This window comes from Maylandia zebra, linkage group LG11, assembly GCF_041146795.1.
Source record: "Maylandia zebra isolate NMK-2024a linkage group LG11, Mzebra_GT3a, whole genome shotgun sequence".
NCBI classification, from domain to species: domain Eukaryota; kingdom Metazoa; phylum Chordata; class Actinopteri; order Cichliformes; family Cichlidae; genus Maylandia; species Maylandia zebra.
In genome coordinates, this window is record NC_135177.1 from 12,138,462 (window position 1) to 12,160,521 (window position 22,060).

General features: G+C 41.1%; 1 protein-coding gene across 3 annotated transcripts in view; it reads left to right on the top strand.

Moving 5' to 3' along the window:
- grb10b (growth factor receptor-bound protein 10b) overlaps window positions 1-22,060 on the top strand; it is a 72,895-nt gene that overhangs the window by 27,125 nt on the left and 23,710 nt on the right. For 2 of the 3 annotated variants that reach the window (XM_004568048.5, XM_004568049.5), the window contains exons 3-5: window positions 4,178-4,274; window positions 12,236-12,518; window positions 14,411-14,555. In XM_004568048.5, coding sequence (XP_004568105.2) covers window positions 4,178-4,274; window positions 12,236-12,518; window positions 14,411-14,555 — 525 coding nt within the window. The remainder of the gene's footprint in view (window positions 1-4,177; window positions 4,275-12,235; window positions 12,519-14,410; window positions 14,556-22,060) is intronic. The other variant, XM_004568050.6, reaches the window with a different exon arrangement.

The window sequence follows — 22,060 nt, forward strand, 5'->3', positions numbered from 1 at the left end:
CAGAAATTCTGCCTTCTGAATAGGGAGATGTAGGTAACACCAGACTGCAGATGAGCTGCATACAGGGCTGGACTGGGAAAGAAAATTGGCCCGGGCATTTTGACTAGAAACTGGCCCACCATTATAGGAAAAATCATAAAGCCTTTGAATGAAAACAAACACTGTTGTGACAGTGATGTACACTGTTTTGATGGTATATATGCATCAATCTATCAATCGTTTGTTGTAAGATTCAGATAATTATTTTTTAAAAGCTAGACATTTTAAATGAGAATAAGAAAAAGTATTTCTTTGTGCCCCCCTTTCCCTGTTAATGCCCTACCTGCCCCCTTGGCCACACTTTGCTAGATCCGCCCCTGCACAGTTACCAGCTGTCAGCTACCTAAAAAAGGATGCTGGTGTTATTTGTCTCTCAGAAACAGTTCATAACTTCCCTTCAACTCATTCATGTCACCTAAAAGGTAAACCTGTTTCTCCATCACCTGCTCAGCTCTGATGATTCAGTAAGGACATCTCCTGGTTTCATCTTCATGTTTCCCTCTCACCAGATAACCAAACCATATCATGACCAGCAGGTTTACAGCTGTGGCTCCAGCAAACATCAGCTGATACTAGAAATTAATATTAAATAAATTCTAAAAACAGCTGATCAAGCTTAAAAGTGCTGCTGTTGTTTAGCGCGACATCCGCTGGTTTCCTCTTTCGGCGCAAAGTGGGCGATAAACAAACAAGAGAGCCGATCAGCTGATCATTGATCAGTTTCATGATTGAAGTAGAAACGGGAGAGGGAGGGGGGAGAATGAGAGAAGAAGAGGCAGCTGTGCAGCAAAGACACAGAATAACTCCATCTTTGTGTCTTTTTCATTGTAGCTGAATTACGGGACAAACTGTTCCTTTTCACCTCAATAAGAAACGCGTAATATTTCTCTGAATACCAGACGGGACGGTTGGCAACTCTAATAACTTATGAACAAAATAAGGTTCAACATCATTAACTTCATAGCACCCACCCAGCTGTATAGAAACTCCGTCATGTTAGCTAGCACGCAGTACGGAAAAAGTCAGAATAACGAAAATAAACTCCACCTAAACTTGGTTTATATCTGACCCAGAGAGACTGCAGGTCAGAACTTCTTACCTGAAGTTCAGTTCACACTTGGACCGGCGGCCGCCTCGGGTCTCTTTTCCTTCTGCGTCCCTTTTCCTTCATCCACCTGCTGCCTCCACCACTTGCTAATGTTACTGAATCTGTGGAAGCTCCGCGATAGCCACCACACGAAGTAACGAGTAACGACCCTATCTAAATCCCAGTAACGAGTAACGCGTTCCTGATTTTGGCATAATAACTAGTTACCGTGCTCGTTACCACAATAATAACGTAGTTACTGTAACGCGTTACTTAATAACGCGTTAGTCCCAAACCTTGCTTGTGAGTGACGCTTGCTTGACAGTTGTAATCTGATAACTCGGCTTTAAATAAAAGGCTGCTGAGGTACCGACGTTTTTGAATCATACTCACGTGAGCTAGTTTTGAATTCAACTGATGGAAACGACCTAAACTAGCAACAGTCTGAACTCAATGGTGAAGAGAAGACTGTCAGGATCAGAGTGGAATGTTGAGCTGTGTTAACAATGATGACTTCACTTACTGGTGAATGTGAATCAACTACTAGTGTGTGTTTGAGGTCCAGCCTCCACTCCTTTTCGTCTGTGCCTTAACCTTGCCTCTGGCCTTCCACTGACCCCTTTTTAAAGGGTTAAATCCTCAACCTCCTGACTTCTTTTTGAAGTTCTTTTCAACTTCATTAAAATGAAAGGGCTCTTCTGTGCTCCTTGTCAAAATTTGGCCTACAGTCAAAGTCCTGCTTTTTGCCCCTTAATAGTGTGCAGGATATGTGGGTGGGTGGGGAAGTCTGTGCATATGTGCCTGTGCTTATAAGATTCAGAGGTGTGATGACAAAATGCAAGAATACAGGAAAAAGAACCTTTTTTTTCCTTTGTTGGTAAGACACGAGGTGTGCGTGCGTGTGGTTTACTTCCAGACAGCCATGCCATACAGCATTGAAGAACAGTATATGGTGTGAAAGAGTCTTTACACTTCTGCTCAGTGATGCTCAACCATGACCATCCTGTCCTGAATACACACAGCAACTTTGTGATACACTTGCACGCCAACCAAACTGCTTGGGTGACTGGGTAGGGATCAGTCACAGTCTGGTAGCTGGACCAGACGGTGTGTGTTGATGATGGGTTTGCTGTGTTATGGGAACAAATGTAGTAGTGTGGTGGTCATTTCTTTCTGGGGGGGGAGAAATACCACTGAAATTCAAGACAATAAAAGACTGAACAATACAGCTTAATGATTGGATGCGGTTGGGTTAGTTGGTATAGAAAAGCGGTTGGGGGTAGCTGTGGTCGACAGACATACACTGACAAAGTACATAGCATGTATACCAGTTTATTTTTTTATTTTTTTACCAAGGCTTTGGTTTTTAACAGAGGAGAGAAAAAAGTTAAACGTGCATTAATTCAGTATAGCAGTACCATTATTTTTGAAGAATGGAGACATCAGGGTGAAATTCAACAGTATTTCAAAGTGACTAGATCCTCTTTGAACTGTTCAACAGTCCTGGTTAGTGGGGTTTAGATGTCAAAATGCTTTAAAACTTGAGCATGAGAATAATAAAGCTTGTTATAGTGTTTACATCACGGTGTAAAATCAGTTTTGATTAGGAATCACTGCTAGCCTCACATTTGTGTAACAAGATAAAGATTAAATGTGTTGTTGCCATCAAGCACTGCGCTGCAAGGAAACAAATTTAATGAGATTCACCTAAAACCTTAAATGTATTAGCAAAAGGCTGCTTGTTGCAATGCTTTTGACCTGTTAACTCCAATGTGGGGCACAGACTCCATTATAGTTTCAAAAAACAATAAAAAAAAAAAAATTGTGAGGTGTGTTTTTATACAAAAAAAAAATCTAGTTCTGCCTGCATTGTCTGTACTCTAAATGAGACAGAACAAGCTACTGTAGCAGCTTTTATTACAGCGTCAGAGGAGGTCTTGTGTGCTTACAGTGAGTAGTGATGTTTTTCTGAACACTGTCCACCCAGAACGTTCTGTTCCCTCTCCTGCTGTGTCAGGTCCTGTGCGGGACGCTAGTCGGGACACAGACGAATGATAAGTTGCTCTAGCTGTGCCAGAAACAAATCTGAGACGAATATGTTTACACAAATGTACATGGTCGCTCCTTTTACTCTGATTTTTATTTTATTTCTGACTTTTTGAACAGTTTGTCCTGACTGGACTGCTTCAAGCCAGCATAACAAAGGGCAATCGAGGACACTGTGGATGAGTGGTATCTTAAGTGCTTTCCATCTGTGCTCTGATGCACACCTGCCCATGTTTGCACACTGTTTATGCTATATGTGGTGTCATTTTACATTCGCAGTGTAGGGAGAGTAGAGAATAAGTTGGCTCAGGTTTTCTGAAGGCTTTGTAACTGAGGTTTGTTTTCCGTTGGTTATTTCCATTTATAGCTTTTACTTCCCCTAAAATGTTCTTAGGAAAAAAAGCTGTTTCTGTTTAGTTATAGCTTCGCCTTTTAAAGTGCAGCTCTGCAGGAAAAATGATTTCCAGAAATGGAATATACTATTCAAAATGATATATGCGTTCATGTATAATCACCGGTTCCTATCAGTGGTTGTTTCTGTTGCTTATTTTGACAGTAGACCAGGACAAACGACCCTAACACTGGCACTTTAGAGGGCCTCGTGTTGTGGTTTCACATGGAAATGATGGCCACCATAAGATTATTCTACATGCTTGTGAGAAAGGCATATTTAGCTGGTTGCAGTTTGCAAACTCTGCGCCAGATGCCACTAATTCCTACACATCGGTCCTTTACGTGATCGAACAAGTTTCAACAAGAACGTGCTCCACCATGTGGGCGTTCAGTTCCACAGCATGAATGGTTAATTTAAAAATAAATGAATGAAAGGGGAGAGAAAACAAAATTTGCATTCAGCTGACATTTAAAGGGGTAATATACTGGTGATTTTAAATGTTGATCATGTTTAGATAATGCATGTTTACATTGGCTACTTTAACAAAGTTCTAAGCAACTCTTTATTATTTGTTTTGTTTTTTTCTGTCTTCTTGCTTCTCTCTCCCTCAGCAGGAAAATATAGACCGGTCTTCCAATCACAGACAGACTGATCTCATTGGTCCAAGATTTCAGCAACCGGCCAATCAGAGTTCTCCTAACCATCAAGGTTGGTCCTTTTTTTTTGTTTTGTTTTTTACCTGATTGCACATTTAAAATGTCTAGTTTTGGAGCTTGTCATTTAAGACTGCATGCTATTTAAAATATACATAAAATAAAATACATATCAAACATTTTTCCATTGCCATTCTGTTCACGTGTTGGTTTTGGGGGTGTGATATATATATTTGGGTCTCTTCCGCTGTCAACACTTGAGCTGTTCAAAGGATGATGTGCATGGACGCAGGGTGCTATTATAATTACACTGTCTATGGAATTGTGCCATACAGGGCTCATCCATGACAATCGGAGCATGAGATTTAAACACAATATTGGCTCAGCATGGGAGGTAAGGGTGGGGAGTCTGTGAGGACTCAACCAGTGAATTAGAACGCTTGTCGCTGGCATGGGAAATAAATGGAGCAGAAATTACATTGTCATTTTTCAGGATCATCTGGGATAGAGGGAACTGAGGACTGGAGAGGCAGATGAATGGAGATGAGTGTCACTAGGCGATATTTTTGTTTACACACTCGGAATATCTCTTTGTCATGCTTATTTTACAGTTTCATACATTGGACGACAAATTATTACAAGAGCTCCTTCAAGCACTTTAACACTCGATTGGTACATCTGGATTTTTAGTCGAATCACTGTACTTGCTGACATTATTAAGCTTGTTTTCAAATAACTATCCACTTTTATCCTTTTTAGCCCATTAAAGTCACAAGTATTCACAAATGAAACAGTACAGCTTTGTTGGACAATGGCCTTTATCGAATCATTTGCAAGCCAGTATTTGATTTGATGAAATAGGAGCTGCTCTGGATGATGTTCTCAACATGCAGCTGTGCTAACCACATTAGGTTATAATTAATTTAGTGTGGAGTTGAGTGTTTTGCACAGCTTATGTTGGTCCAAGTGCGTAACCAGAAAACTGACAAGACCACATTGTCCAGTACCTTAGCATGCCACGTGAGTCATCTCGTGTCAAGGGCTCAGAGTGTGCTAATTCCTTCTGCTTTTGTTGTTTTTCTCCATGTTCGCGTCAGTTTAGGGCTGGGCGATATGACCCAAAATTCATATCTCGATATTTTTTAGCTGGATGGCGATATAAGATATATCTCGATTTTTCTTTTTAAAGCCATAAGTTAAGAACAAAAAGAGAGTTCTTAGTCACACTGTGTCCCAGATGTCACACGGGCACTTTTATTTACATACAGCGTAGATATTACTCAAAAATAAATTATCAGCATTTATTAAATAATCATGGTCCATAAATAAAAGAAAATAATGTTGTTTTTGTGCATAACAAAAAGCTCACAATTGTGCAGTCAAAATGTAAACTAAAAGACGCTGAGCATAATAACAAAGAGACAGATTTCACAGCTGCTCCACGTCTCTGAACAGGTGCCATTTGTGGTCCTTATACACACACTGTACGTATCACTCCGCGAGGCTCCTCCTCTGTAGCCGTAATTCTCCGACAATCCATCAAGCGGTGCAGCTCCGTAGCTTAGCAAAGTCATATTAAAACATTTTTTGACAGATTGCTGAGCGCTGTGTACCACATAAAATCGGTTCGCGGTCAGTAAGCACAACCAGAATTCATACATAAGGCGCACTGTCGATTTTTGAGAAAAGGAAAGGATTTTAGGCCGTGCATGTCGTTAGCGTGGTTAGCTCGCTAACACGTTGACGCCATCCAGCCCCACGCACGGTAACGGAGATTTTCCGCTTTCATCTTGTCATTGCCTGCAGGTGAAGCTATGGGGGAGGGGGAGTTGTGTTCAGTGCAGGAGAGGCGAGGCCGAGTAACGTTGCGTAGAGACAAAAGTGGACGAAAGAGAGGCAAACCTGCGGCTCCACAAGTATAATTATAACGTAACATAGATTATATCGATATAAACGATATTGTCACATCTTATATCTCGTATGAAAATATATCGATATTTTTAAAAAAACTCGATATATCGCCCAGCCCTACGTCAGTTATTTCTCTGGTATAACGGAGCTTAATGACAGCATGTGTTTTGACACAGCAAGTTTTTTGTGTGTTCTGATGTATCTCTGACAATAAGGAAAATCGGCATCTTTACAATCTGAATTCTTGGGTGTTATCTCATATTTTGGAATTGTTCTGACATCGTTCTCTCCTTATGAAGGCAAAAAAAGACCCATATTGTCTAACACATCTTAAACGTCTTCTGTCATAAATACACTTTGCCGACTGCAAGATGAAATCCTCTGAATGTGACTATGTAAAGGTTATTTAATAGTAGCAGTATTTATTGGCCTTTTTGAATCCAGTGAATGTAGCAAAATGCCATCTGCCACAAGTGTAAGATGTTTGAGTCCCACATCTCTCCACTTTCGCACCACAGACCCTCACTGGTAAACATGGATGTGACCATTGTTCCTGGTGGTGGTGGGGGCATATCTGTGATGGGTATGCAGCTGCTAGGCAACAAATCCCATCAATGCTACCAATGCAACCAATGCAGTTCAGTAATCTGATGGCGTGGCTCCTCAAGGGGTCAACCAGTCAAGATCTCAGGCTGGAAATGAAGATCCTAGGTCTTCAAGTTATGCTTGGTATTTTTAAGGAGGATGTGACAGACGCACCATTTTAACAAACAGCATTTCACCCAGTTCGTGTGAAATTCATTCTTAGGTCCTGTATGTATTATGCCTAAGCTCTGACACTTTGGCTTCCCACAGAGATCTGTCAAGGTCATCCCAGCAGGGGAGTGACAATGCTAACTTCTCACTTAAGGGGAAGCTAGTGGGTGGAGGTTGAAATGCTTTTAGCAAGAGCTACATCAGTGTGGCAGCTGCAAAGCTTTTGGGTTTGGGCTTTTGTGTGCAGGCATGCAGCAAAGAACAAGGGTGAATACTTGGTCAGACCCCAAACATTGAGAAGGTGTGTTTGGACATGTATAGCAGTGTGAGAAGATTTGTGAGAGTGTAACAAGGGATATATTATAATTGGCCCTGTGAACCATATAACTCTGTGGCAAGCCTAACACTATTGAGAGATTAACAGTGGTCAGCCAGCTGATAGACCATCATCCCTCTAGCCAGATCTGCGCTGTTAATTATCACTCTAAGCAATTTCACCCACTTTTCCTTTTACATATAATTCCCACTCAGATGTGTTTCTGATCCTCTGTTCACTCCTGTATTTTCTTTCTTTCAGTTCTTGTCCAATCTTCCCCCTCCTCTCCTCCAGTTTCATTCAGACCCTATCCCACACTCCCTCCAAATCAGGAGGCTTGGCCCTCAGTGGGTGTTGTCACCGGAGGTATTGTGTACTCCCCAGTGCAGAGCCACGCTTAACAGTTCAGACTTGGCCCGTCTATACTCCCCCAATCTCTTTGAATGTAAACCCCTCTGCTGGGCTCGTATTCAAATGCTGTTTGTCCCTCAGTACATCTTTTGTGTGTGTGTGTGTGTGTGTGTGTGTGTGTGTGTGTGTGTGTGTGTGTGTGTGTAGTTGATGTACTGTATATGTATATATTCCCCCTTCTTTAGGGTTGCGGCCCTTTTTGTTTTCTTAACTAGCAGGAATGAATAAAAGATGAAAAGGCAGCATTCCTGGAGAGCCATACGTGTCTGCCATCATCGCAATAGTCTTGCTTTTGTCCACGTCGCTCTCTCGCTAATGATCCAAAATATTCAAAACGGATTTTATGCAGATTTTTGTCAGGTCCAACTAGTTCAGTGTGTTCTGACTGTATTTGGCGTGGCTCAAACAATAGAGGGTGCTTGGGCTATTTTTACCCCTAATTTAACCTGTTATGGGTCCTATGAAGAGGAGGGAGGGCAGTAAAGATGTCAGAGGAGGAGGGGAGGGAATGAATTCCACTCATGGGAGAAGTGAAACGATGAGTAAATGAGAACAGTAATGTCCGTGTTGGTCTTGGAGCGGTCGAGGCTTTATATTTGGATCTGACTTCTCCAGTGGAGTTTAGGCCGAGTTCTTTAAAAAGAAAAGGGGAAAGGATTTGGTTATTATGAATAAACCAAAAATATACTTATCAAATATGACAGTTAAAGCAATTTGCTCAAATGGAGCTTAAATAGTAACCCAGTGCTCTTCAAATGTAGAAGAAAAGCACAGTAACTGAACCACCTCCACGTGGATGCACAGTCTCTAAGATGATAGGATCCAGGATAATCGCACCTCTTAAAGGACTAATTTAGCGAAAGGATTAAGTAATGAGGTACTTGTTACCTGTGCTCATATCCATTTACCGCTCAGTATTAGGACTAATTTCTGCCGCTAGTGATTTCCTTCCTACCCATTCTGTTGTGTGATCCCTGTTGCATTTGTAAATACTTCCTGTGAGGAACGGATGAGGCTGAGTCAGAGCCTGTAGCTGTAAGATTTTTAACCGAGATGCCTCTCGGGTGAATACAGCTTTAAATAAATCCTGCTATCTGTTGGTTCTTTCAATCTGTTTTGCTCTGTAAACTTTGCGCATGGTGGTGAATAGGAGTGCAGCAACTGTGTAATGGCTTTCACAGCGAGGTTCAGTGTTGTTTTAAAGCTCCATGCCTACAACAAGGCTCATAACATGGTAGTGATGCTGTACATTAAGCATATGCATCAGAGCTGCTACTTGTCTCTTTCTTTCCTCCCTGTTTTGAGTCTAAAGCTGCAGCTATGTGTGCTTCCTGCTGCACGAGCTGCTGTGATATTTTATTAGTATATTATAATTTCTGTAATATAGTGAGAGCACATGTGAGGATAGATATAAAGGTTTGTGTCATTTCTCGTGGCTGCCAAAGCCAAGTATCACGTGTAGCTTCTGTTTTCTGGGCTGTGTCCAACGACGAACAATGATAGGCTGCTTCCCTCTCCAGATCTTCAGAGTTTAAATCCTGTGCATGTGTGCGTGCCTGCCTGCATGCCTTCTGTGTCATCAGTCTGTCTGCCTCACGCCACGGAGCATGACGCATATCTTTGTTTGTGCGATTGTGACATGCATTGGTGATTGCGATCATATGACTGATAATGACGCACAAGTCTTCCATAGCTGCAAGAGTTTATGGGTGGTGTTTCTTTGTATGCTGACAGTTCCCCAGAAGCCATACTAGGTCGGGTACATGCTCTCCCTACCTTGAGGGTCATGTCGCATCTCTGAAGAATAAAAAGGATAAAAGTAATTTTTGAAATTTGGTCTTACATTTCATGTAGATTTTCTAAACTTTTAGATATATGTAGATTTCCTTTTTTAAACAACAGGTGCAGCATGCAGGTCATGGTGCTCTGTTCGATATTACAACTGTGTTGTCTGTCCTTAGTCCTGTGTTTAGCCCCGTATGCACCCTGGATCCTGTGGCATATAGGTCTTTAGCTCTCTAGGCTATCTATAAGTAGCTGCTGCAGCTTATCTGTCACTATTTATACCTGCAGATTAAGCGCCAGCAGTTCAGACACCTGTGGTGCACCTTCCTTACATTTTGTTTTAAGGAAAAGGTCCTCAAAGGCGACACAAAAGTTTTAGCAGGTAGCTATAGCTAGAGGCAGAGCCATGCCTTTGCATGTAGATTTTTGCGTGAAGATACTGACTCACTAACCTGTGACGCCTCTTGTTGTTTAATCCCTCCTTCTTCTTTTTTTTTTTTCTCCCTTTTTTTCCCAGAAGAGGGAAAAAGTGGCATTTCCAAAAGAAAAATGGCCCATTGCCAGACTGGTGCTCACTTTGAGGCCAGTGCTTTTAAAACTACATTAGTCAGATTACAGTTTTCCAATGTAAGCTTTCTGATGAGTCATGGGATTTTTACCTGTGATATGACACCTGCATGATCCAGCTGTCAGGTGTGCTGCACTCTGAGTCAGCAGGGACACGACGTGAGGCATGTGGGGCTCATTTGAATTCTGACAGCAGGCCGGTGTCTGTTAAAGTTACAATGTAGTATTAATTTACATTCATTAGATTAGTATTTTTTTTTTCTCAAGTATACTGGGTATAGCCTAAGGTTTTGTGGATGCAGGAGGCGGCTGGTGCTAACAAAGCATCTGTATTACTTTCCATTTCATTTAGACTTACCAATTAGTTACTAACAGAACTATGATCTAAAGCTGACGTGTGCATATTCATAAATGAGCATAGATGTATAATCCATCCACATAAGATTTTTCACAAAGGGCATCTTCACTGCTGAACAAGAAACTAACAACCTCAGTGCTTCCTAATCCCAAAAGTCTTCTGGTCCTGTGTTCCAGGGATGCAAATTTAATGTAGTTTTTGAAAAATGTTTGTTTTCAGGAGTCTCAAAGCTCCTTTCCTCATCCAATTAGTTTGTCTCCCTCTAGTGGTTTGCATTTGTGCAACAGCACGGTTGGGATCTCTACAGAGACCTTATGATAAATTCATGGGATAGATTTATTTTTCATAATGGAGAATTATTAATCACAAGCAGAATCACAGCTGCGGCTTGTAATTTAAAAAGAGCAAAGTTGGGCTGTCAGTTTACCCAGATGCTCAAACTTTCACAGCATGGAGCAATTAGACGAGTTTCCCTTCAGCTGAGCTCACGTCAGGCTTTGATAAAACATGCTCCTGGAGTCGGTTGAAAAATTCACTTCATGAATTTAAATGTGCCTGGAGGTTTTCGCGAGGACTTTGAAGATAGACACCTTCTGAGAAGAATTTCACATCTTTCTTTTAAAGACATTTAAAAGCTGAGTGTTTGAAAGCTGCCCTGAATGCAGAGCAGATGCTTGCAGTGCGGTGCCTTTACATTGAACCCCAACGGTTGGAGCTGAAAAGTGTCATGGGCAGGTTTGTGCTTGTACCTGATCTCCCTGGAGATTTGGCTCACAGGGCATTACGGTGTATTCAGTCGAGATGTTAAGATATTCCTGCTGATTGAGCACTCTGGCAAAACTGGCAACAAATCTGTGCGCGTGTCTGCGTGGGCGCTTGTGTGTTGTGTATTTTCTTTCTTTTTTTCTTTTACCTTGAGTTACTAGTGCAAAGGTTCAAATCCAGGCCACAGCTAGATGAGAAACTGAAAGGGGAAAGTGGCTGAATACCCAGGGACTTAATCATTTTACTGTGTTTTAAAATAAGAATCAGTCCTATAAGTCTGCAGCACTCGCACCCCCAACCCCACTATGTGTTGTTGCACTTACAGGATACCTATTATGCTGATTTCCACCTTTAGATTTTTAGGTATTTGGGCACTTGAGTTGCCTGTATGAACTTTTTGAACATGGTTTTACAGCAGCTGCTCTATTAGCTGGAGCGAGTTTCAGCTGACGGTCACAGTTGCCGATCTTTTAAAGTGGGGAAAAGTATCCATAGATGCCAAAATTGTTTCTACCAGGCTGTGAACATGCTTTTAAATGCTAAAGTTGGACATTTTAACACTGAGTTTATGGGGGCTGACTTTTTATTTTTAATATTTATTTTGAAGTCTCCTCTAAAGGAACTTTTTTTTTTTTTTTTTTTTTTTTTTTAAACTGCGTTGGCTGTTTTAGCTCCTATCACTTCAAGGCCCCCCACCCTGTAAACAAGTATACGGTTTTAAAAAAGGAATACAGAAAAGGAGTGGACTGGTACTCATATAGTGCTTTTTAAGTTAAGCACTCAATTCTGTAACTAAGCACTTTAAACCTACCTCACACACTAATGAATGCACAGAGGCAAGATGCTGAACTCAGCCAGGGTTTGAACCACCACCTACCTTCTGAGTGGTAGATGATCCACTCTACCTCCTGAGCCTACAGAAGAGCTTGGACCGATCTAAAACATATGACCATTGGCCCACAGTGCAAATTTCACATACACGTTATTTGAAACCTCAAATTTAATATGCGCACTGGTTCCCTTTGGTGTTTGTCGATTTGTTGTAGTTCTTTTCATTACACAAGCAGTTCATGCTGTTACTTTACAGGAGCTCATGTCAGGTTAATGCTAACTCACAGATTTGTTCTGCCATATCTGTGTCTTTTAGAGGATGATGTCGACTTGGAGGCCCTGGTGAATGAAATGGACTCTTCACTGGAGAGCCTGTACTCGTGCAGCGGTCCACAGACAGAATCGACTCCTCTGCTGCACAACGGACAGACCTCGACGTCACACAGCCACCACCATCAAGCACATCAACACAACCAGCCACGGCAGGGACAGCACTCACACGGGATAAGCCACATCTCCCCAGAGCCGCCCTCCTCGTCTTCAGACTCGCCTCAAACCGGCCTCCGACGGTCACAGCCGATGCACATCAATGCTGTCAGGTAGCTGCTCAACTAGTTTAATCTCCTCCAGTTATGAGCTTTCTGTTTGTTTGTTTTTTGCTTGATGTGATAGTAAACTTAACTTTCAGTGTTAAGAGTATGGGTTTAAAGTTCGGACTGGAGGAAACCTATAAAGAGAATCTATTATGCTGCCCCCCCCCCTCAATTCTACATGGCCAAAGTTTCAAATTAGGTCAGTGTAAGTCGTTGTAATCTTCATAAGCCAAAGGCTCAAGCTTCAGACTGCTCTAAATATTTGGTTTTCCACAGTGACGGCAGAAGCAGAAACTCCATGTACCTCCTGTTCAAAACTTTTGTGTGTGAGGCACAGCCAATCAGATCAGAGTTGGCTTTACAGAAGGGGAGAGGGTGCTAAAAATGCTTGTTTGAGGCAGTAGATGAACTGAGGGGCTTTAGTAATTAACAGGATAAGAGGAGTAAGCATGCTTTTAGTCTGTGATGTGTGCAACGTAACTTGGTAGTATTCAAAGTTAAATGTGGAGCTGGATGGGAGTTCAGGCTCCATTTAATCTGAGACATTAGGTTTCAGTATATGTTACACCATCTTTGGGCATCTCATTCATCCTCTGTTAACTGTCAAGACATGTGCAATCATCGCCCTAAAATAAGTAAATTTAAAAAAATGCTAAAAACAACAGGGCTATAACTGCTCGTGCACCCACAGAATCAGCAAAAGTGTGGTAGTAACTTCAGCCACAAACTTCTTTCAGCCTCGTATTATGCGTTTGCCACATGCGTAGCCACACAGCAAGACTTCAAACCCTTTTTTTCTCTTCAAATTTCAAAAGAGAATTTTCACTGTACACCATCATCCCTCCACACCCACTCGATAATTGAGCATAACGGTTCCTCCTGGCTCCCGATCTGTAACCCCTGTATGACCCGTTCCTCCCTTTCACTCCTCTTTTACATCAGCCTGCAAAGGCGAGAAGAAGATTCTCATTTATTTAAGTACCATGTGCATATGTCTCTTTCAAATTAAACCGTGCTAACCCGCATCCTCCTCGAGGCTGCACTCATACACGTTGGGAGAATAGAAGTATAGCTGTGTGCATGCACCGCAGAGCTGGTGTCAGCGCCCATTACTCGCCTTTGGACTATGTGACAATAACACAGGAGGGGAGCATCAGGTAATGGAGTATTCTGTCTTATGAGCGCTCTTTTTCAAACGCACAGAAGCAGGCCCTGAAGTTCTTATTATTCAGGACTGACCTCTAGATAACCCTGTTCTCCGGCTCAGATGGGACGACATCAAAAGGCCCGTTCCCTTTTGAACTCGCTGGGTTCTTCGGAGCGACAGAGCTCGACTGAGGAAGAGAAACGGAGGCTAAGCAGTCTTCCACACATTTATTTATTTGTAGTTATTAAGCTGGGATTCCACAAACAGACTTGCCAATTTAAAAAATACTGAAAGTAATGGTTGATTGGCTGTCCGATAATAATTTGAGTCTTACACTGCATGTGCCAAATTTATATATTTAAAAAAAGAGAAATCTGCTTTAAAGCGATGTCTTGATTCGTCATTGATGTATTATTAATTGAAAAAAATTAACTAGCTGGCTGGGGTGGCTCTGTGATTTCCACTTGCTTCGAGACTGTTCATTACGAGCAGATCAGACAGAAACGGGCATGAGGCTGAATACTGTACAGCAGAACTTTATTAATTCTAGCCGCCTTTCCTGCACGTATTTCACAGCTGTCAGCAGCTCTGTTTTAAAGTTTGCTTCTAAAAAGGCTGTTCCAGGTCATGGACTTGGACTAAAGTTTGTTTTTTGTTTTTTGTAACCATAATAATAAACATAAGCTTAAACCAAAAGAGATGCTCTGTTCATCAAACCACTTTACACGTCTTTATCCGCCTCTTTCTTCAGGAGATTGCAGGAACAGGAGCAGCAGCTGAGGACGTCATCTCTCCCGGCCATCCCCAACCCTTTCCCTGAGCTCTGCAGTCCAGCTAGCTCACCTGTCCTCAGTCCTGGGTCTCTACCACCTGGGGAACCTTCCTCGGGCAAATATGTAAGTAAAATTCAAGTTGTTTTTTTTTTTTTTCGCCTCTTTTTCACCAGTTTCCGCCACTTAAAAAAAACAAACAAGTATCCATAACTCGAAGTTTCGAAATATTTTGTTGAAATTTCGACTTATTAACTCGAAATTTGGAGAAACATAACTCAAAATTTCGAGTTACTTTTCTCGAGTTAGCTCTGCCAATCATTAAGCTACGTGAATGAGGTCACTTTCTTGTTACCCGGAAGCATATGGCGCAGAGTAACGCGCACTCAAAACCGCATCGCAACAAATTGGCGCTTTCGTGTGCACGTTTGCTGATAGCGACGTCATGCGATTCAGCTAATAACACAAGGATTTCATTATGTTTGAAGCCACGCTGAAAATACTCAGCAATCTGTGGATTCATGACTGGATATAATACTGGTAGCTTAGCTGTAGCATTTGTAGCTCAGGGCTTCAGCTTCCGGGTAACAAGGAAATGACGTCATTCACGTAGATTACTGATTGGCAGCGCTAACTCGAAATTTCAAGTTATGGATCCTTTTTTTTTTTTTTTTTTTGTGGCGGAAACGGGCTTCCATACTTGTTAATCTCTTTGCGTTTGGATGTGTTGGATCAAAAACATTTTTTGTCTTATTGTTTGGGAGAGCATGGAAGACTTCTTTTCCCCTCTTGAAGAACTGGATGTGACACATTCACAGACCCTTGATTTATTTTCATGTTGTTGACTGAAGCACATTCGACTCAAAGTGCTGTATTTGTTTTGAAGGATGCAGATTTTAAATATTGTGAATCATCTGTATGCTAGCCATGTCAAACATTTGGGAAAGTCTCCTGGCTCACATCTGCCCCGTGTTTTGCTCGTCTGAGGCATGTTTATTGCTTGCATGTGATGACACTGTACTGTACAGTGCACATGTTTTCAAGAGGGTTTGCGGCTCGATTTAAGGAAAATAGTGAGATGTGGACTGGAAGCGTTTGTGTGTGCGTGTGTGTTTGTTTGTGAGCATGTGTACCTGCACACATGGCTGAATGTTGGCATGTGTGTTTGTTATGTGCTGACAAAGATTTAGGGACTCTTCTGTCTGTTCCTGGAAGCTGGAGTCTCTCTATTAACAAGGTTAATGATCTTCATATGGAACCAGCCAACACTGGTTACAGTAACATAGCAGTTTACAGTAATATGGGGGTGGACTATTTCTCATAAATACTCTGGCTGCAGCTCCTGCCTGTTCTGGTACGAGATCACAGACTCTAGTTCCAGCTGAGTCGTTCTGAGCCCTCCCTCAAAAAACAAAAGTTGTGTGGAAACGTTCTGAGCTTGAAATCCTAGATGTGCCATAAATCCAGGTACCTTGTGAGGCAGCTGGATTCTCATGAGATCTGCAAGATTACGTCTTGCCCAGTGTGTAGCATATGTGCTTGTGAGTGAACCACAGTTGAGTTCCCTGGCATCCACGGCTGTGGTTTTGTTTTGTTTTTCTTTTTTGTCTTTTTTTTTTTCTTTCTTTTTTTGGTGTGACGACAGTCAAAAAGGAAACAAGCTGGACTGGTGTATACTGCGCTCTAGCATCAGCTATAGCAGAGTTTCTCTGTTTTTGTAATAGACAAACAAAAAAGTTTCTTTCCCTTAACTGGTTTTGAAAGAAGTTGAATTTATCATCTGTTTTCACTGATACATTTTATCTAATTAGTTTTAAATTATAAAAAAAATGTTTAATTTAATTTTTTTTTGGTCTGGCTTTTTCAAAACTGTTCCAGACACTGCTTGCCAAGCTCATCAGGTATCAAACGCACCTTGGTAAATCATCGGTCATGCGGTTAAAAAGATTAATGTCTCACGAGGACTTTGAGTTTCAGATTAAATTGCTAACTGTGCAAACATTTTGTCTGTATGTTAGTAAAGCAGGCGTATTGGGTAAATATTCGAAACCACTTTATTATAGTGGGTGACTCACTCTGCATGTGAATGTTTTTGATGTTTTTTGTTTTAAAATACACATATTAAATTAAATATTCTATGCAGAGTGTAAAGTGCGGTCTTGGGGAATGTGGAGAGGAACTGGAGTTGTTACAAACCAACAGTTTCCACTAACATTGAAGCAGAGCTGCGGTGATCTGATGTGTTGTTTGTGCCGAGCATTGTAACAAGCAATGATTTAATAAAGCAGCAAAAGATGAAAGCCTGACTGATTATTAGACTTTTTTGTATTTAATTTTAATTTTATTTTTTATTATTAGACTTTTAAGGCATAGACCAATATTTGGTGGTGTGTGGTTTTTTTGGGTTTTTTTTTTTGGTTTTTTTTCTCCTCTCCAATATTCAGATACATCTGGCAGCATTTAGTTTTTCCCAACTCAGCTGGACATAAACTGGGCTGGGGTTGTCTTTGTAGGAGAGGAAATTGTTGAATGCCTCAGGTGGACAAACTCTATTTCCACACCCATAACATGGTTGAAGGGTCGTCTTTACTTTTAATCTTTTAAATTGTAATTTACCGACTGTAATTGCTGCTGTGATTCATTAGCAAATGGCTAATTACCAGCTGATGATATTGGCCCTATGATAAATCAGTCTGGCTCCTATTACTGTTGTTCTGTATATGACAACTCCAAGCTAACGTTTTGTTTACATCTTTCACGCGCTGTGTAAACATTTAATTTCATCATGAAGTGTTTGTCTTGTGAGACTGGCTTTGATTTTAATTATGAGAGATCTGTTTGCCAGTCATAATTGAAGGTTAGCATGACGTGCTGAATCTCTGCTATACATATACTGAGACTGTAATAAACCTTGAACATACCCATAAAGATAAACAGCCCCCCCCCACAAAAAAAAGGCCAACAGGACCTTTTGCAGGTTTTTTACGGATCACCAAACTTTTACAAAGAAGAGCAACTATGGAAAATGTAACTCCTTTTGTGTGTTTACGGTGTACACACTTTTGTAAACATGCAAACGCGCTATGCATCCGTCCATGCATACGGGTATATTTGTTTTTTAGATACATGTGTGGCTGCATTCACAAACGCCTCTTACTCTTTGTGAGTTCTGTAAACTATTTACAGCACTGGCACTGTCTATCCATTGTTGATAGCAATGGAAAGTATGTCTCATTGGAAATTTGATTCAGCACCTTTCCACTAAAAACTCTCCCATGGAGCAATCTCATCTCACACCAGTGCCTAATAAGGGGGTCCAGTTTCGGAGACGATGGCACCACTTTCTTGTGGTATAGTGGTTCAGATCCATAAAGAAGAAAGTGAGTTGTTTAGGTTTGACATGTAGGATGGTGAGCATGTAAATTATTGCACCTACTTTCTACTTTATCATTTAAACCATATGTGCCCTGTTGTGTGCCTTTTTTCTTCTTTCTGCCCTTTCTTCTGTCTTTGACATTGTCTCTGTGTACTCATCTGCATGTCCTCCAAATACTAAATTAAAGCAGCCAGTCTGCTGTGGAGAAGTTTCTGTTTAGTTTACAGAATTTTCCAACCTCCAGGCGTTTTCTGACAGACTCATACTTCTGTCTTTCTGGTCCTCCTTACTTCAGCCCTTGGCCTCCGTGCATGAGGATGTAGTGCAGGGCTGTCAGGAATCATTGGCCACGCAGTTTGACACAGCCATATGATTCGCAATTACCCACCCAGCCCCCAAAAGCCACCCCATCCCAACCCATTCCCGTTTTCCTCCACTTAATTCTCAGCTCTCCTTTCACAGGCTTTTTTTTTTTTTTTAACTGTACACTGTGAAATACATGGGCTAGTGTTTTCTTTTGTTTTGTGTTTTTATTTTATTTTTAATGAACAGAGATCAAATACAGTGTTCGTGTAAAGCTTTAGTCAGTGATGGTGCATGAGAATCATTAAAATAGGTTATTTCAAGAGCTTCTGGATGATCAACAAAGCTGAACTATCTAGTTTTTTTTTGTTTTTTGTTTTTTTTGTAAGATCACTGACACTTAACTACTGTGGCATGTTTAAAAGCGTGCATAGGTACTGTACATTGTATTACTGCCAACATGCTTTTTATTTTAGGCAGTTCTCCGGCTACATGCATGTACCCATTGTGAACCATGTAGGACAGCATGTATGCTTGTGTTATGGGAAATCCTCTAAGAAACAACAGTAGTGTAGTCATTGCTTGGTGGATGCTGTGCTTCCATAGTTGTCCCATTCATTCTGGAGTAAAAAGCAGTGATATGGTCACTGGATAGCCAGATTTTGTTGGCTTCAGCATACCCTGTATGTCCTGTAGCCCTTTACTCCACATTATGGCAGGCTTCTCTTGTCTGTTTCACTATCATCCCAATGGGGGGGGTGTTAAACTGCATCTGTCCTTTTCTCTCTGTCATCATCTCTTGTTAGGTCTTTACTCCAAGCTTTTAGTCATCCAAAGATCCACTTGGTCTTAGCTTGGCCCTAGTACTTCCAAGTGTGTCCTGTGACAGTTAAGTTCTGTAGATGAATACTCATTTGCACATGATGATATGACAAACCCAAAATAGCTCATAGTGCCAGACAAGCTGGGGAAGATTGGTTGACACTAATAATGTGCAAATGGGCTGTTGGTTTTCAGTGTCATCATCATGTCCAGTTGAGCAAGTCGGATTAAATAAAATTGTAATTGCTGTGTTTTTTAGGCAGATTTAAGAAAACTGACAGTCTAAAATTTCATCAGTGTTCTAGCATGAACGAACACTGGCTATTCTTCAGATATAATATGTTCAGTGTTATAAAAGTATTGCATCTGATTATGTGTTTTCTGAAAGATAACAGAGCCTTGCATGTAAAATCACCATCTCTATGCAAATATTGCATCTGGAAATACAGGCCACTGACTAACACTGGCCTCACAGCCCATTGCTAGTTTCAGTCATTATGCAAATGTGCTTTTTAAAAGTTTTACAGTCAGTTGAGACGGCACAAGTCACTTGGAACGAGTGAGGAAATGTTTCTCCCACTGAAAACGCTACGTCCAGATGAATAGAGACAACTTTTTTTTTTTTTGGGACCTTGCTACATGCTTTTATTTGCCTTTTGCCTTTTTCCTTTAGAGATGCCTTCATGGCATAGTTTCAGAAAAGTTTTGCAAACATTCCTCAAATATATTACTCCACATTGGCATCATGACATCACAAAGTTCTTGCAGATGTGTTATCTAAACATCTGCGATGTGACTCTCCCATTCCACCACATCCCAGAGGTGCTGGGATCTGGTGACTGTGGAGGGATAAAGTCATTGCCATATGCAAGAAATCCTTTTGAGATGATCTGACAAATTGCATTATCCTGCTGGAAGCAGGATTCGGCAACTGGAACGGGTGTTGTCAGCAACAGTACTCGGGTAAACAATGCTCAGTTGATAAGTCCATGAAAACATCCCCCACACTGTTATCCTTTCCTGTTATTTATGCCAAATTTGGACCCAACTTCCTGTATCTCAAGGCTGATCAGGACAGGCAAAGCTTCTTCACTCTTCTGTTGTCTAAATTTGGTGATCATTGAATTTTAGCCTCAGTTTTCTGTTCTTAGCTGATGACCTGAAGTGGACTTTGGTTATAACTAGTAGTTATTTTAGTTGCTGTTGCCACCGGTTGAGGCATCCTGGCCTCCTTCTTTCCTCTGACCACCTGCTTGTTCCAGAGAACTGCCATTGGATATTTTCCCTCTGACCATTTTTTGTAAACGCTAGAAACGGTTGTGTGGGAAATCCCAGCAGATCAGCAGTTTCTAAAATACTCAGACAGCCCATCTGGCACTAAAAACAAGTTACTAAAATCACATCAATTCTGATGCTCAGTTTGTGCATGTCAAGTCATCTTAAAAGTTCAAAATTCACACATTTTATTTAATTTTTTGATTGTTTGTTTTCAAAATAGTGATTAAAGAAGCTTCAAAATAATGGAGACTATAATAATATGTAATAGTTTTACAAGGTGTACTGTTTATTCCACGTATAAATGGATTGTCATTTTAATAAAACTCAGAATTCTTAGACGTCCGTTCTGTTGGTTGGAGGAGGAAAATAAACATAACAGTATTTAACCAGAAACAGCTGATGTATAAATAAAGGACATCAATCCATCCCACCTCTCAGCACTCAAACAAGGCATTCCCTGGCTGTTGCTTTCATGAATGTTGAAAATGCTCCAGGTCAAAGGGCAGATTTTTCCATTGTAAACTCAGAATGGAATGCTGCTGATGCCCAAACTGTTGGCCTTAATGTGTGGGAACATCTGTGGCTGCGCGCAGCTGTGCGTGTGTGTGTGCGCGCATGTATGCAAAAGTAGAGGTCTGTTGGCGAGGAGGGTCGTTTTTGTGTATTTGCACGTTTCTAACGCACGTACGGCTGTCTTTACGATAGGGGATCTGTAGGTTTGTGAGTGCTCGACAGTACGTTTATGTGCGCGCATTCCCGTGTTCTGCAAGCCACACTGTGCAGAGATCAAAGGTGACACAGCGCCAGAAATCTGCTGGCTCACTCTTCCAGCTGCCAGCCTTGCTTTTAAGTGGATCTTAAAGTAAAACATGGAAAACACACACATACAGACACTTGTTGTATTCTGCAATCACTGGCGAGTTACATTTATACATTTGTGGTGTACGTGTGTGTGATTTGTACTGTTTATGTCTTTGTGATTATTTGTAACTCAGACTGGATGTTTTATTGTGCGTGTGTATAGACATGTGTGTTTGATGCATGTCTGCCTGTTGGCCTCATTATTCCTAACATTATATCTAGCCCTGAGCTCAAAGTGATGCTTTTTGTGGCAGGAGTAAAAATAAAATGCAAGGAGCAGTAACCCTTTGTGAGAACTCGTATGCTGACTTTCTTATTATTATATCTGTGAAATGTAATGATTAACCCAAGTAATCAAAGAGTTTTGCAGTTTATTTTTTTTAATTTTCTGCTTTGCTGATGTAATCGACTGCATTAAAACATATCCCAATAGCTCTCATATTAACCTCCTGTATGGGCGTGGCAAAGTAAATGTAATGTTCAATGGTAGGATTATCTTTTAAAGAAGGAACCTGAAAAGGCAGAAGTACCAAACAGACACTTGGGTACACTTCTGAAAATGTAGAGCAACCCAATGAGACATTTGTCCTGCAAATTCTGTGTGTATACACAATGAATTAAGTGAGTGGATTTGCAGTATTCAGTGCTGCAAAATACAAATTGTTTGGCACCCGCTGAACAAATACAACCTGGAGGGGAGCCAGCCAGGTTGCGGTCGAGTCTGGAACATCTCGTGTGTCAGCACCGCATTTATCCCGAGCCACTAAATGGAAACATGTCTCGGCCTGCTAGTGCCACACATGGATGAACGGGCACAAATGTACACACACAGCCTGTTTAATACACTGGCATGATTAGTTGGAGTACAAACAATAATTGGGACTCGGAACAGAGCAGCTCATCTTATTTCACAGCTGTATTAATATCAAGGGAAATGCTTAGAAAATAAAATGACCCACCATAATAAAGACCTCCTGAGATGAACTTAGTT